We start from the raw sequence: 14990 nt of genomic DNA, 5'->3' as shown, positions 1-14990 counted from the left end.
CTAGTATAGTGGTTAACCCAAACTCACTTGAATTAATTTTAAGATAGTCTTTATCAACTGTAATTTTTGCTTTCAGTTAAATTTTGAAATTACTAGAAGCCTCGTGGTTCTTTAGTAGAATTAAACTAATAGTTATCTGATCAAGTAAGATACTGTTTCCATAAATCCTGGCAGGTAAAAGTAATGTATATTTGTTGGAGAAAAAATTAGAAGCTAAAGGTAAGCTAAAAGAAAGCCATAGGTAGCTGCTATTTACACCTTAGTCTATCATTTTAGACCTTGTTTAATGTCTTTCTTTTTTGCTTTTATTTTTTAAATATGGGGAATTTATAACATGCACAAAAGTAGACAAAACAGTATAATGAATTTCCATGTACCAATCACCCAGTCCCAATAATTATTAATATATGGTCAATTCTGCCCCACCTACACTACCACCTCTTCTCATTCTCCTACTTGTACTATTTTGAGTCAAATCCTAGATATCATGTGATATCATATGTAAATATTTCAGTAAATATCTAGAAAACATAACCAATGAGCCTTTAAATAAAATATAACTACAGTTAGCATGCTTACACCTTAAAAAAATGACCAGTCATTCCTTTTTGACATTAGGTTTCCAATCTTTTAAAAAAAAATTTTTTTGTGGGGGTAATAATTAGGTTTGTTTGTTTGTTTGTCTTAATGGAGGTACTGGGGTTTGAATCCAGGACCTCATGCATGCTAAGCATGTGCTCTTCCACTGAGCTTATACCCTGCCCCCCAAGTTTCCAATCTTTGTTCAAATTCCCAATTATATCAACTTTTTTTTTTTAACAGTTTATTTGGATCTAGAATCAAATAAGATCCTCAGTTGCAACTGGTTAATATGGCTTTTTAATATCTTACTTAATCTGTAAATTATTTCTCTTTCTTTATTCCTTGCAACTTACTGGTTGAAGAAGCTGGATCATCCTGTAGTTCTGTAGTCTTCGTTTCGCCAATTATATCCTATGGGGTGCTTTAATGTGTTTCTTTGTTCTTTGTATTTCCAGAAGATTGATTGTGTTTATTTTAATATAAAAATGAAATTATACTGTATGTGCTATTTTGTAATATTTTTTCACTTAATAAAATTTGTATGATTTTTGGATGTCACTAGATATTCTTCTATATCATCATCCTTAATGTTTGCATAGTATTTCAACTCCTGTTAGACTTTTCACTTGTTTCCAGTTTTTCCCTAGTATAAACAGTATAGCTGTGAACATCCTTTTAGCTAAAGAATTATTTTGCTATTGGGAATGATGATAAAATTCCACAGTTCCACAGATATTTTCAGTTAACAAGAACAAATTTTGTGCTTTCAGGTGGCATGACAGTATTTGATATCTTGGGTTTCCCTTACTCTTTTAAGGCAAAATGGACATATCAAGTTTTTGACCAAAGGAGATAACAATGCGGTTGATGACCGAGGCCTCTATAAACAAGGACAACACTGGCTAGAGAAAAAGGATGTTGTGGGGAGAGCGAGGGGGTAAGTATAGAGGGGAGCATTTAAGGAGCTTTTCGTGTCACTTGAAAATGACTTTCTTGATCGTATTGTCTGATCATATACATATGAATATAATAGCGTGGTCCTGGTTCTACCAAGTTACCTGTGTCCTTTGAAAAAGTACGCTTCTTAAAATGCATCTAAAACTAAAGGTTTAGTGCTCCAGAGGGGAGGATATGGGGTGCTGTAAAAGAATAGGATATTAGCAATAAGGATGAATTGGAGTGATTATTTAAAAACTCATTTGTTTATTTAATTCATTTAAGAAATGTTATTGGGCATCTTCCATGTCTTCTAATGTCTATACTGTGCTAGGCTCTGGGAATCCAGAGCAGTATTTTTTTTTCTTTTTGGGGGTTAGGGGGAGGTAGTTAGGTTTATTTGCTTATGTATTTTTAACGGAGGTACTGGCGATTGAACCCAGGACCTTGTGCAGGCTAGGCATGCACTCTGCCACTGAGCTATACCCTCCCACAAAGAGCAGTATTAATTCTGCTTCTTGAAACTTACATTTCTTAAGTATTTACTGAGTCAGCAACTTACAAAGTGTTCATCTAGATTAATTTTATCATGTTAATTTATTCCATACTGCTTTATTTCTAGATTTGAAATTACTGGGGTTAAGTGAAATTTTAAAGTTATATTAAGCCTGTTTATTTCAGATTTTATCAGGAGAACAGATCAGTGGAGGACAGGAATTGTAAGTTATTGGTATGAGGAAGTATGGGATTATTACTACCTTCATGTTATTAATAGTATTAACAATAACTCGCATTTACTAGGGCTATGTGTCAGAAACTCATTTTAAGTGCTTTATAAGTATTACCTCATTTTAACCTCAGAACAACCCTAATATTTCCATTCTACAGATGAGGAAACACATGTTAGGTTGCTTATCTAAGGTCACACTGGTGATGGTAAGTGGCTGGCTGACTCCAGAGTGCACTCTCTTAACCATCACACCAGAATTACTGGCGTAACATTTCTGAGATGGGTAACTGCTTGTTCTCACTATTTAGATGCCTCATGGCACTCTTAACCACTGTCAGAACATCTGCTCCTTCTGACCTAGAATAGTCACTGTGGATTCAATGATTCCACTAGCAGACATGCCACCACACTGAGGAACTATGTTCCCGTAAAGAAATAAGTTCAAGTTATTAAGTGAAAGCTGTCTCAGTTACAGCATAAGAGATGTTAAGTTTGGGGCCAGAGAGATCGGATCAGAAGAAGCACCCATGTGTTTTGTCTTCTGCAGAGCTGGTTTTTTGTGCATGCCTCCAATTCAAGGGAATTTCTTTTCCTATGATGGAGCTAACTATACTTTTATAATTCAAATTAGATCTTCAGTGCTTCTCGGAAGTCATAGTCCCCCTTTCCCTCAGTTCCCAAGGTGCTGCTAATATCATCTCTTTGAGTCTTTTCTTCCTTTAATCTGTGTACAAATGTACAGATTCCTGTAGAAACATAAGGAAATAACAGTCATCAAAAAACAGTCACCTCTCTCCATCTCCTCCCCCTCCATAAATATTTTAATTTTTTGGTTTATGTTCTTTTAATGTTTATATATAAATATGCAGATCTTAATATACATGTGTGTATACATAGTACGTAAACACATTCTGTGTATGGGGAGAGAATGGTCACATTACTTATAACCTCTTTTTCATTCCCCAAAGTTATCAATATCTTTACAAATCAGAAGCTTTATTTCCATGTCATTATTTTCAAAGCTGTATGGTATTCTACTGTGTGAAAAGACCATATTTATTTAGCCAGTCTCCTATTATTGGATGCCTTGATTTTTTTTTATTGTGAACAGTGTTATGGTGAGCATTCCTATTAAACTTATCTTAATGCCTCTGCCTAATCATTTCTTCATAGTAAATTCTTAGAAGTAGAATTACCAGGTAAAACATAAGCATATTTTAAGGCTTTTGACAAATTTTGCCATACAGTTTCATTTATACTCCTACAAGTATGATAGAGTGTCCCTTTATCTGGATCTTGATTTGCAGGTGTTTAATGCAGTTCTGTCTGCTAACTCTAGCCCCATTTGGGTAAAAAATGTATCATCCTATGAAAGGGTAGAGGCTTTCTTCTACTCAGGTAACTTGACTTTATGAAGAATTTTTGAAAAATCCCAGACTGTATGCAGTGTTATTTCTAAAATCCCAACATTAAAAGTATAGGCCTTTTTCAGGCTTTCATTTAACAAAACAAATGTTATAGCCTGGTACTCTCTGAATTAAGTAACTTTCCATGAAGTATAAACATCTGAGACATGAACAGCAGGAACACAGAATCTTAACTGTACAAATGCACACTTTGTTGATTATATCATCACCTACCCTTGACACATAATGGGGCACATCACCTCCTTTTGTGGAAATTGTATTTATAAAATGCTAAACTATATTTCAGGGTAGGGATTTTTTGTAGACCAGTCTATGACTGTGGTATGGGTGTCTTTATGCATTAAAAATTTTTTTTTTGTTTTCAAACAGCTGCACACTGAAAAATTTTACACTGAGGCCTAAGGCCCTAAATAAAAACGAGTTTAAAAAATTTTTATTGAGATATAATTCACATATATTGGGATATAAAATTTACTGTTTTGAAGTGTACGGTATAGTGGGTTTTATTACATTCACAAGGTTGTAAAACTGTCACCACTATTTAATTCCAGAATATTTCCACATCCCAGAAAGAAAACTGTGTACTCATTTGCAGTCACTCTCCATCCCCTTCTTTCTGCGGCTCCTGGCAACCACTAATCTACTTTCTGTCTCTGTGGATTGCCTGTTCTGGACATTTTATATAAACAGAATCTTACAATATGTGTTCTTTTGTATCTGGCTTCTTTCACCTAAATAATATTTTCAAGGTTCATTCATGTTGTTGCATGTAATAAAAACAATTTCAGAAAATGAAACTAATACTGAGCCGACTAAGTATATAACAGGGGTGATTCTAAATTCAGGAAGTTGAAAAACACAAGAGAAACTGTTAGTCAAAGAAGAGTTGAAAGCAACAGGAGAAAACGACAAAAGCCTAGCAAGAGATCAGGGAATAGAGAAATACTGATAATGAAAAGAGGAATAAAAATGAAGGGGGCAGAGTAATTAAGCTCTATTGACTGAAGTCAGTTTTATGGAGGAGGCGTTTTTATTTTTTTTTTGGAGGAGGCTTTTAAAACATACTTTTTACTTAACTTGTAACAGGTCGTTCTCGGCTGGAAACAGTGATCCTTTTTAAATCAACTACTGGGGTCCACACTTCCTACACGTAGACTCCTTGTGACAACTGACAAAGTTATTTTCTCCCCAAACATCGGCAGATAGTTCTTCCTTCTGAGGCTCCTTCCTTAGCAACATCTTTGATCCCAAGAGCTCCAAGGGACATGTACTTATCCATACTCAGCACAGGCTGGTGTTGAAGTTGGCTTTGTGGATGGCATTTGTTTTACTTATTTTAAACCTCTGCTTATTATCAACTCTGCTTTAACAGAGTTTATCTGAGCAGCATAGGAAAAAAGTGCAGCTGATTTGAATTTAAGACGACTGACGGAAAAAAAAAAGGTGACTGACGACAGCAGCGTTAGGCACTTGATTAGCAGCTCTTGGCTCTCTGTCCGTGGAGGGAAGCAGTGGTACAGATGATTAAATCTTTTGTTTGACTTTGCACTGCCGGTCATATTCTGGCAAACTTAATGTTTTGCTTATATTACTCCCAAAGGTCTAGTTGCTTCTATTTCACTATGGTGGGCAAGGAAAAGCCACCTTAGGGGAAAAAATGGTTCTGTGGATAACCCATAAGACTGTAAGATCACTGTAGTTTTTTGAGCATAAATATTATTGCATGGAGGTCACAGTGAAAGTCTTTACCCATGAGAATAGCTGCTGATTGACCACCAGTCCAGAATTAGCAGCTTCATGTTGTTTTAATAGAAGTCACAGATGCTTTAAAAACTTTTAATCTGCGTTTTACTGTGTGGCATTTGCCTTTACATTCTTAAGTTAGATGATATTCCTTCACTGCTTTTATGAAGATGTTATAAATGAAAAAAATAGTTATTGCATGAAAAAGAAAAAATATGTGCACTGAAAATATGGAAAACCTCTATCCTCTCTCCCAGAGCTTAGCTATGCTGTTCTGTAGTGACTGTTGCTTTTTATCTCTTAAGGGTCCCAGGGGTTGAAACTGAAATATGGGCCCCCAGAGGGGATATTATTTGTCACTACACCTCACTTGCTAGAACTGTGCTTCTTGTATGTTAGTGTGCAGAAGCATCATTTGGGTCCCACCTTTGAGAGGTGCTCTGACTCAGTAAGTCTGGGAAGATAGAGCAATCTTCATTTTTAGCAAGATGCCCAAGTGATTCTCACAATGGAGGTGTAGATTTTAAGAAATATAAACTTATGAGAATGGGAGTTTGGGTACGGGGAAAGAGAGAGATGGGTCTAGGTAAGGCTGCCAGAAGGGAGAGGAGCAGGATGGGGTGAGGACAGGAGACAGGAAGTACGAGGAGTTCTTAAAAAGAAGTGAAATCCACCAAAGATAAAATTTCTGTTTTTCTCTTTTTTCAAGAGTGCCTAAAGCTTTGACGGTAGAGGTGTTACATAGGAGGTAATTTCTGTTTGTGTGCCTTTGGTGTGTGCCAAGGTTGTGGATGCTCTGAAAAAAAAAGTATCTGGGCTGTTTTAAAGTATGCAAAGTTCAGTCTCCATTTCAGCCCAATCTCCCTCCTCTAGGACAGGCTCTAGCACAGTACCACCTAGTCCAGTCTGAAGTCCAGCAGTGGAAGAGGAAGAAAAGAAAAGTTATACAATTTTAACTGCTGTTTCTTCTCACATCTCTTTCTCCCCTGCATTATTATATGGTTGAAGAGTCTTGCTTTGAGGGAGAATTGAAGTCCTGGGAGAAAATGAGAGTCCCAAAGGAAAAAGACGAGGCCTGAACATTCCAGCATTCAAGCAGGCAGTATTTACTGGATGCCTGCTGTGTGCCAAATGTTATATTTGGTCCTGAAGGTACAATAGGGAACAGAACTGACATGGTTTCTGCCCTTAGGGTCTAGTAGGGGAGACAGACACTATACAGCTAGTTAAGCAATTAATTATGTAATTAAACTCCAGGTAAAGACTTCAAAGGAAATATATCAGGTGCTATGAGATTATTTAACAAGTGATTTTTACCTAGTTTGAGGGGACAGACTTTAGGGACAAGAGGAAAGCAAGAGCTAGTGAAAACAAACAAAAGTATAGCAGCCAAGAGGTAGATGGAGAAAGAGACTTGTGGTGTGTTACAGAAACCACGGAGAAAGATTTCATGGGCAAGTTTCTGGTCATGGAAGTCAAATGCTGCAGAGATGAAAAGGAAGATAGCTGAGACTCATCTGCATACAGTGATTTAAACTGTTCCAGAGCAGTCCGAGAGAGCCAAAGCCAGATTACAGGTGGTTAAAAAATAAGAGGGTGGTGAAATCTTAAGTACTATAATAGAGCTATTACACTCACTTTTTGGATACTTAACATGAAGTACCTTGTAATGTTCTGGCTGTGTTTGCCTTGTCTCCCCAACTAGATCAACAGCTCCCAGAATTTATGACAACAAACCCAGGCCTTAGCCCCAAATCCGCACGTAGTGTTAAGAGTCACCAACTAGAGACCTGAGACCTTGGATCTGGTACTGGTTCCGCCACACAGAAGCCACGTACCTTGGGCATGAGCAGTTGTTTCCTCATCTATAAAATGGTGATATCCTTAACTTCCCTATCACATGGGCTGTTGAAAGGATCTAAAAAGATAGTATATGCAAATAGACTTTGTAAGCTGAAAATTAGTGTTCTATGGAAAACATTGAGAGTGTTCATTAAATGATAACAGCCTCTTAGGAAGTTCTGTGATGATCAGTTTGTTTGTTTGTTTGTTTGTTTAGATTTGTTCCTTATATTGGGATTGTGACGATCCTCATGAATGACTATCCTAAATTTAAGGTAAGATCCTGTACTATATGTTTCATTAATTTTGGAAACTATTAAATGGGTTACAGTTAAATGATGGAAGACTAAATTGTCTAGTTTAGTGACTTATCAGTTACAAAGGCCAGTTTGTTAATTAACTCTGAGGATTTGTGAATTTTTAAAAGCTTCTCTAACTTGGGGTACTGTGTTTATTTTCTAGTATGGAGTACTCTTTTTGCTGGGTTTATTTGTGCTGGTCCATCGTGAGTAAGAAGTCTACCTTGCTGTTCCTGGAAGATGCTGTACTTTTTGTTACTGAATATTTGGAGTAGATAACGATCTGTGGTTGGTGGATGGCGAACACACATGTTGGCGCTTCTTGGTAGCACTGGTTTGCATTAGTTTATGTCTCCATGCCAGAGTACGTGTGGGCGGGTGCATGTGCACCACAGCGTGCACTCGAGGGGACTTTCAGTCACAGAATTTCATATGTTGTCATTGTCACACTTTCGCATTTTTGTACATCAGTGAATTTTTTATATTAAAAGGTTGAGCCAAAGCCCCCAGTGTTTGTATTTTGAAGCCAAGCTTCACTTCTAAAGTGCCTACAGAGTTCTGTAAATGAAAATGCAGCTCTGCACGAGTTTGAAACTGCCATTCCTCCTTATAATGGGAATGGCATATCCTGAGGTGGTCATAGTCTTAACTTTTCAAAATTTTAAATAAAAGACTTTGCATATTGAACCCCTTATCCCTGACTTGTGTTTGTCGGGAAAGCTGAAATTTGCTTCCCTGTGCTGGTTCTTAGTACCCCTTGGGAAGGTAAAGGCTTTGATGTGAACAGTTCTTCAGCCAAGAAGTTTGTCCTAATACTAACAACTGGCATTTGTTTGTTTGTCTTGTTTTTGTTTTTGTGAAGCAAACATAGCGATTGATGTTCGTAGGAAATCTCTTTGTTTTAAAATTGATTCTTCACTAGGGTATGACTCAGATACACATAAACCCAGCTAGTTGCTGAGAGGTTCAGAAAATCTCACTTTGCTTAGACTCATAACCTTTTCTACACCTGAGACATTCTCAGCCCTTTCTACAAGATGTCAGTGAATTTTAGCATCTGGGGGAGGCATGAGAAAGGTGCTGGAGGGCAAGCATGCTGCTTGTTTTCTTTTAACTCTAATTTGCCTAACCTGTTCTTGTAAGTGCCTGGCTTTGCTTTTCTCTAATGCAGACTTAAAGAAGGAAAGGTTCAAAGTAGTAAAGGCAAAGCCCAGTTGTGTTTTTCTCCTTTTAATATTGAGGCAGTTAGGGAAATAGGGAGTTGGGGGGGGTCAGTTTATGCGTTTTAAGCACAAAATACTCTTAATCCTTTCTGTTCTCTTTTTGTATTACTGTGAAATCTCAAAGTAAGCAAGTTTTCTATGTTGGGCTCAATGAATGGTTTCTATGATTTGTTCAACTGAGGTGGAAATCAGTCCATACTTTAATGCTAATGGAATGAGAAGAGGGACAATTAATCTTCTGAAGCCTTCCCCTGTAGAGAACAGTGCCATCCTCAATCCATTATCTAGGATGTGGGCTCTTAATGCTATCAACAGAGTATGAAACTTGGCAACTTACTGCTAACAAGTACTTCTTTGAACTTGTCTTTAAGACTCATGTAGTACTTTTTCCTCCCAGTCACCTGCAGAGGATAGGGTTAACTGCTCGGCCTGTTTAGTGCCCTGGCTCTGTTTTTGTACCAGCCTTTCTAGACCACTCCAGGGGAGAAGTAGTGTGCTCTGCTGCCAAAGGGTGGGATCCCAAAGTTCCTTGTGGTCCCAGCTTGCCTGAGTGTAAACATCCTTGTACTTGTACTTGTAGTCTCAGCTATCCAGATTTCTCCTCCTTATATACTTAGGGGAAGGAAAGTGTCAATATTTTCCTCACTGGCATATTTTCAAACTCAGTTTTGTGAAATTATTGTTTTTACTCCTTTGCTGGATGCTCTAGTTTGAAGCAACAGCTCAATTCCTCTGAAAAAATCATTTAAAAATATTTAGATCATTTAAAATATTTGACTCACTCTAACAGCCAAAAATGAAAAGATTATTTGTGGAGAGAAGTGCTATGTTCTCAGTTTTCATATTTTCTAATTTAGTGCTAACACGTAAGACTTAAAACTGGTAGATTTTATTAGTAAATACAATGTATTTTAAAACCTCTTTGCAAATGTAAGAAATGCCAGAGATGTTTAATTTGGTGTTTTAATGAAATTATAAGCTCTTTGAGATTTGGCAGGTCAAGTGAAAAGTTAAGAGGGTTTAACCGTTGTGAGTGAAGGAAATTGAAGAGGATGAGAACTGATAAAACTTCAAATGCGACTATGATAATGGGGTTATCTGTTGGCTGTTATTCATTCACTCTCTTTAGTCTCTACAAGTTATTTCCAAATGCCTGTCCTTAGTTCTAGTCCCGTGTCTCTCTGTTCCCACTGGACACTTCCAGTTGATTGTCCCATCTTTAAACTTAAGTTAATAGCAATTCCTGCAAACTTCCCCTCTGAATTTCAACTTTTCTTTAAAGGAGTATTCATCTAGATTTTTCATTTTCACACAATATTTAGTCACTTAAAAGCCAACATTTCCCCCTGTCATTCCATTCTCATTGCCATCCCCTGAATCCAGAAACATGCTCAGGGGCTCCCTGTTGCTTGGGTGACTTTATGTCCTAGTTTCTCTGTAACGTGCCAGCCTATTTTAGATCATTTCCACCTGGTAGTTCATTTTAGTACCCCTTTTACTTTTAAGAAGTATCTCTTTGAGGCTGTAAGTTTTGTGGTAACCGTACATATTAGCTACGTGTAAAGTCAGACTTTGAGTTCAGCTGACATGAAGCAGCCTTGTGCTTTACTGCTGTGTTTTCACTTATATTCTCTCATACTCTCATTTCTGCTTGTCTGAGTCTCACTTTCTTTACAAAGTTATTTTCTTCCTCTTTCACTCAGCATCTACAGCCTTATACTATTTGTGTAAGTTTGTGGATATGGGCTCAAGTTCCTCCATCTTCCACGGCAGGAGTCTCATTTTATAGACACTGTACTCTGTTTTCCCAGTCTCATCTAGCAGCATATACTATATTTTCCGCATACTCATACATTGGAATCAGAGGCAGTAACTAAGGGTAGCATTATTGTTGTGCTTTTATTCTGGGGCAAAGCATATGAATCACTAAAGTGATTTGTACTTGCCTGTTATTTAGTAAGTACATTGTCTTGGTCTTGCCAAATTTGAATCTAAAAACTCCCTATGGTTCCATTTAAAACAGCATGTTCCCTTTCTAGAATTTTTTATGTTAATCTTGTTTTCTTCTTTTTTGTGTGTATCCTTGGTCTCTTCCTGTGTTCTCTTTCTCGTTGGGAGGAGTATTGGCATTTGTCATTTTTCTCAGGGAGTCACAGTCTTCTCAGAGAGCATAGGCTTGGAATAAAGGCTCTGTTATCCTTGAGTGCGTTTCTTGGTCATTTGCATAAGTGTGTTACCAAGTCCAGATAACCCCTGTCCTAATAACGCATTGTGTGTGGGAGCTTCCCCAGGTTCTGAGGGTACCCTTCTTATGACATTCATCACTCTGTTCACCTTAAGAAATTCTAGTTGGCTAAATGGATTGTCCAGCTTTCTCAAGATGCTCCTTCAGTTGAGATGGTCTATTCATGCTTTTTTCTGGCCAAGTATATCTTTGTCACTATTCTCCCCTGCTAGAATGGTAAGTAATAGCAGAGAGGTTTTAGAAATAAAACAGCAAATACGACCTTTCACACTTAATTATGGTGAGTCTAAGTGTAGAAGGAATTCTGTGTAACCAAGAAGTGTTAGAGACTAAAATATGCAGAGGTTATCAAAAAAAAATAATGAGAACATTGCCTTCCAAGTCATGGAGCTTTCTAGGCCCTCAGGGCTTTTTCCATTGTCAGCTCTTAGCACACCCCACTTTCTCATACCCTTGACACTGGCCTCACTATATAGACATCCATTCTTTGCTTATGCTGGTCTCTGCCTGGAGTGCCTGCTCACTTCTCTACTTGCTAAAGGCTTTCTCATTCGGGAGACTTTTATTGAGCATCTACTCTGTGCCAGATTTCGGGCTAGGCCCTGGGGATACAAATATGAATCAGATAAGGTCCCTTTTCCACCAGGAACTCAGTGCCTTAACAGGGGCAATGTGTAAACAAATCTTTCCACGTAGGATCATAAGATGCACAGGGAGCTCAAAAGAGTGTTTTCTAATTCTCGAGTAAGCTCTTGAGTGTATAGTGCTTCCTTCTCGGTGCTGCCTTCTCAGTCCTTTGTTTGTCACCCTCAGGGTGGCTCGTCTTATGTGTGCCCTGCCTCCCAGTTAGCTCCTTGAAGGCATTAAGACAAAACTAGCCAGTGATTCATCCTTGTATGTCCCCTAGTTCCCATCACAATGCTTTGCACAGTTTAGATTTATTTATACCCTGTTTTGTTCCAAAAAGGATTTTGAGTGGCTCATAAAGAGACATCTAGTACTATGTTATAAGATATAGAACAGTTGAAGAATTTGGGGTTGAAATAAGTATGGGAGAAAAGGACAAAGTTAGAGGTGAGGTTAATACCTACAAGACACCTCAAAAGATTCTGTTTTCTCATGGAGGAGATCTGTAACGTCAGCTGGGACTAATGTAAAGAGGGAAATAATTATTTCTATGCTTCATGGAATGGGCATAAAATGGAAATCTTAAAAAATTTCTGATCATACTTCAAGATCAAAAAATTTCTCTTCTGGGACCTCACTACAAGGGCACTGTGTAATGTTAGGCAATAATCCTTATATTAATTAGTCTAATGGTTTTCATAGAACTGTTTCAGAGAATGTTCCTTCAGTATAGGTATAGTTCGGCAATTTCTGCAGAGAGCTGCCTCACCAAAGATCAGCTACCTATCTAATCAGCCAGGAACCTTCAGTTAGTTTTCCTATAGAATGGTATTCCTTAATCTTTAAAAATTCATGGTCTTTTTTAAGAAACAAAAATTTCATACATCTTCTCCATTCTGATAGACCTCACCTCAGATCCATTATATCCAACCTCTTGTCCTTACCAACCAAGAATATTATATCTTGCTTTTTTTTAAGTTTGTATTATAAAAACAATAACTACTCATCTCATATACAGTTATATTATTATATTAAATATGACATTCAAATTATAGATTCTTGTTCTACTAATCTTAGAAGTTTCTGGTGTGCCACCTACTCTCAATCAAGGATCATATGTGTAGAACTCTTACTTTAATTGGCCAGTTTATTTAGATTGGTAAGCTGGATCCCAGCTTAAGTTAAGGAATCTAGTTAAAATAATTTGTACTCAGGACTTAGATCAGACAAGTAAAAAAAACAGCTAGCATGAAGCTTTGATCAAAGTTGTGAGCCTGACAACTTATTTAAGCAAGAATAAGAGAAAATGCTGTACAGAACACATTTCTTGGAATTGATCAAACTTGAGGTAGATATGCTAGCATTTTAGTTTGTCAAACAAGTCACGGTGTAATAGGCATTTTGTTGACTGTTGCATCAGCATCACGGCCTTAGCTGCTATCCAGGGAACCTTTTTTCCCCTGTAGTGGGCTACAGATTTAAAGCAGGTTCAGAATCCAGCTAATAATATTGAGTACTTAGAATTTGCCATGTGCTCTGCTAAGTGCTTTTGAATTTATAACAGTTTTATTTTTCTCCTTTAGTCCTCAAAACAAACTCCATTTTACAAAAAAGAGAAATCAGAAGTTAAGAGGTCTTCTGGTCAATGGATGGATGGCAGAACCAGAACTTGACATCTGTTGCTTTTATCACATCACAATGCTGGTGTCATAACCCAGTTTATAACCGCCTTTATAAAATCTAATTTGACTCTTTCATTTGGAATAAACCTCACCATTGCAAGGCCCTTGGGAATTCTTCTTTAGAAGCCCTAAGTTGTTCTTCCATGGATTTACTCAGATTAGTAAATTTCCTAGAAATAGATTCTCAGGCAGATTTGTAAGCATTTAAACCTCTTTGGAGCTTAAAGAATATTTATTTCAGTTACTGAAATGCCCCCTGAAATACATGACTATTACATCCAAGTAATTATGAATGCTGGGCCTGGGGCTTCTTACTTTGTTAGGTTTTCATAACTTCCCTGAGCATCTGTGCCATTTAGCTCAGCAGCCGCTGCTTAGCTTTCTTAGCCACTGTTGGGATCATCTTCACTTTTTCATTAGATACATCTTCTCTTTTTTTGAATATTGCTTTAAAAAAAACCATTTTGTATTTTGTCAGTTTGAGTTTTTGAAATATTTCCTTATTTATAGTCAATGTTCTGATTTTTTAGCTAACCCCTATGAGTTCCCTCTGACTTTAGGAAATTATATCAAATATCCTTGATTCTCCTTTCTTCTTCTCTTAAAGATTCTGCTCTTCTCCTGATTCTACAGCCCTTCCCCATTCTGAAACTACAGAGCAGGACCTGAGATACCCCAGGATGTGTCTCTTCCTCTCCCCAGCCCACAGATGGAGATCTGTGCTCCGACGTTTGCCAGGAGAGTGATTTTACATCATCCTGTTCTGAGCAGCTCTGTTTGTCATCATTCCTTTTCTCTAGGCTCATTTATGTCTAATTAAAATTTCTGCTTTTTGCTTTCTCTGTTGTTCTCTGTACCTTTCATGTGTGTGAAGTTCACACTCTGGTTTTCTCCATTTGTTTACTTTCTCTGCAACTAACTTGCTTTGTATTTGAGTTAACTCCTCTATTAAATGGGCATAAGACTAATCTTTACTACATCAAGTCAGGAGCATGTGTGTAAATGCTTTTAGAAAACAATAACAAAAAAGATTCAGCTGTGAAAAGGTGTTATTTGTAATTGATTCCAATTTAATGAAAAATAGCAAACAATAATATATGTCCTTTATTTCAAGCAATCTTTGATTAAAAACATGGTGCAGTTTAAATGCTTTGTTGGTGTTGGTTGTAACAGGATTTGCCATGTATCTTTCATCCCTTGATCGCCTTTTAGCTTGTCCTTTGAATCTTCTCTACATTTTCTGTGAATGTCCTTGAATGTTGTGGAAACCTGAAAGAGTCAAGAGTGAGCTCTGAAGAACTTCCACACACACCCCATATGATTCACTGTCAGTCTTCCCAGTGGGAGGGAGGACTTGGGGAACAGGCAGTCTGCAGTTGAGGTCCCCATTCTAAACTCAGAGCCCAGCACTCCCTGGGGAACCTACTGGGAAGCGCTGTCTTTGGCAAGCCCCTCTCTCGGCTGTGCCTAATGCTTCGCATTCCTGGGACTATTGTATAGCAGGCTGTGGAGCTGCTTCCCTGCTTCTTTCTCCAGGGTGCTCTCAGGCCCCTTTTTTCCTGTGCTAGGCTGACAGATAGAATGATCCCAGGGGCATCCGGGGTTAGTTTCACAGCTGTGGTTGGAGCTGTGAGCCCAGGCTGTGTCAGGGGAG

General features: G+C 37.7%; 1 protein-coding gene across 3 annotated transcripts in view; it reads left to right on the top strand.

Annotated features, from left to right (window-relative positions):
• Positions 1–8246, top strand: part of SEC11A (SEC11 homolog A, signal peptidase complex subunit) — a 31093-nt gene extending 22847 nt beyond the window's left edge. For 2 of the 3 annotated variants that reach the window (XM_010955111.2, XM_010955109.3), the window contains exons 4-6: positions 1400–1519; positions 7478–7535; positions 7723–8246. In XM_010955111.2, the coding sequence (XP_010953413.1) occupies positions 1400–1519; positions 7478–7535; positions 7723–7773 (229 nt within the window). In that variant the 3' untranslated portion in view covers positions 7774–8246. Of the gene's footprint in view, positions 1–1399; positions 1520–2199; positions 3399–7477; positions 7536–7722 lie in introns of those variants that run through there. The other variant, XM_074354049.1, reaches the window with a different exon arrangement.
• The last annotated feature ends 6744 nt before the right edge of the window (positions 8247–14990 follow it).

The sequence above is a fragment of the Camelus bactrianus genome, chromosome 27, assembly GCF_048773025.1.
Source record: "Camelus bactrianus isolate YW-2024 breed Bactrian camel chromosome 27, ASM4877302v1, whole genome shotgun sequence".
Classification (NCBI taxonomy): Eukaryota; Metazoa; Chordata; class Mammalia; order Artiodactyla; family Camelidae; genus Camelus; species Camelus bactrianus.
The sequence above is the reverse complement of the archived record's forward strand: the minus strand, read 5'-3'. Positions and strand labels throughout refer to the sequence as shown.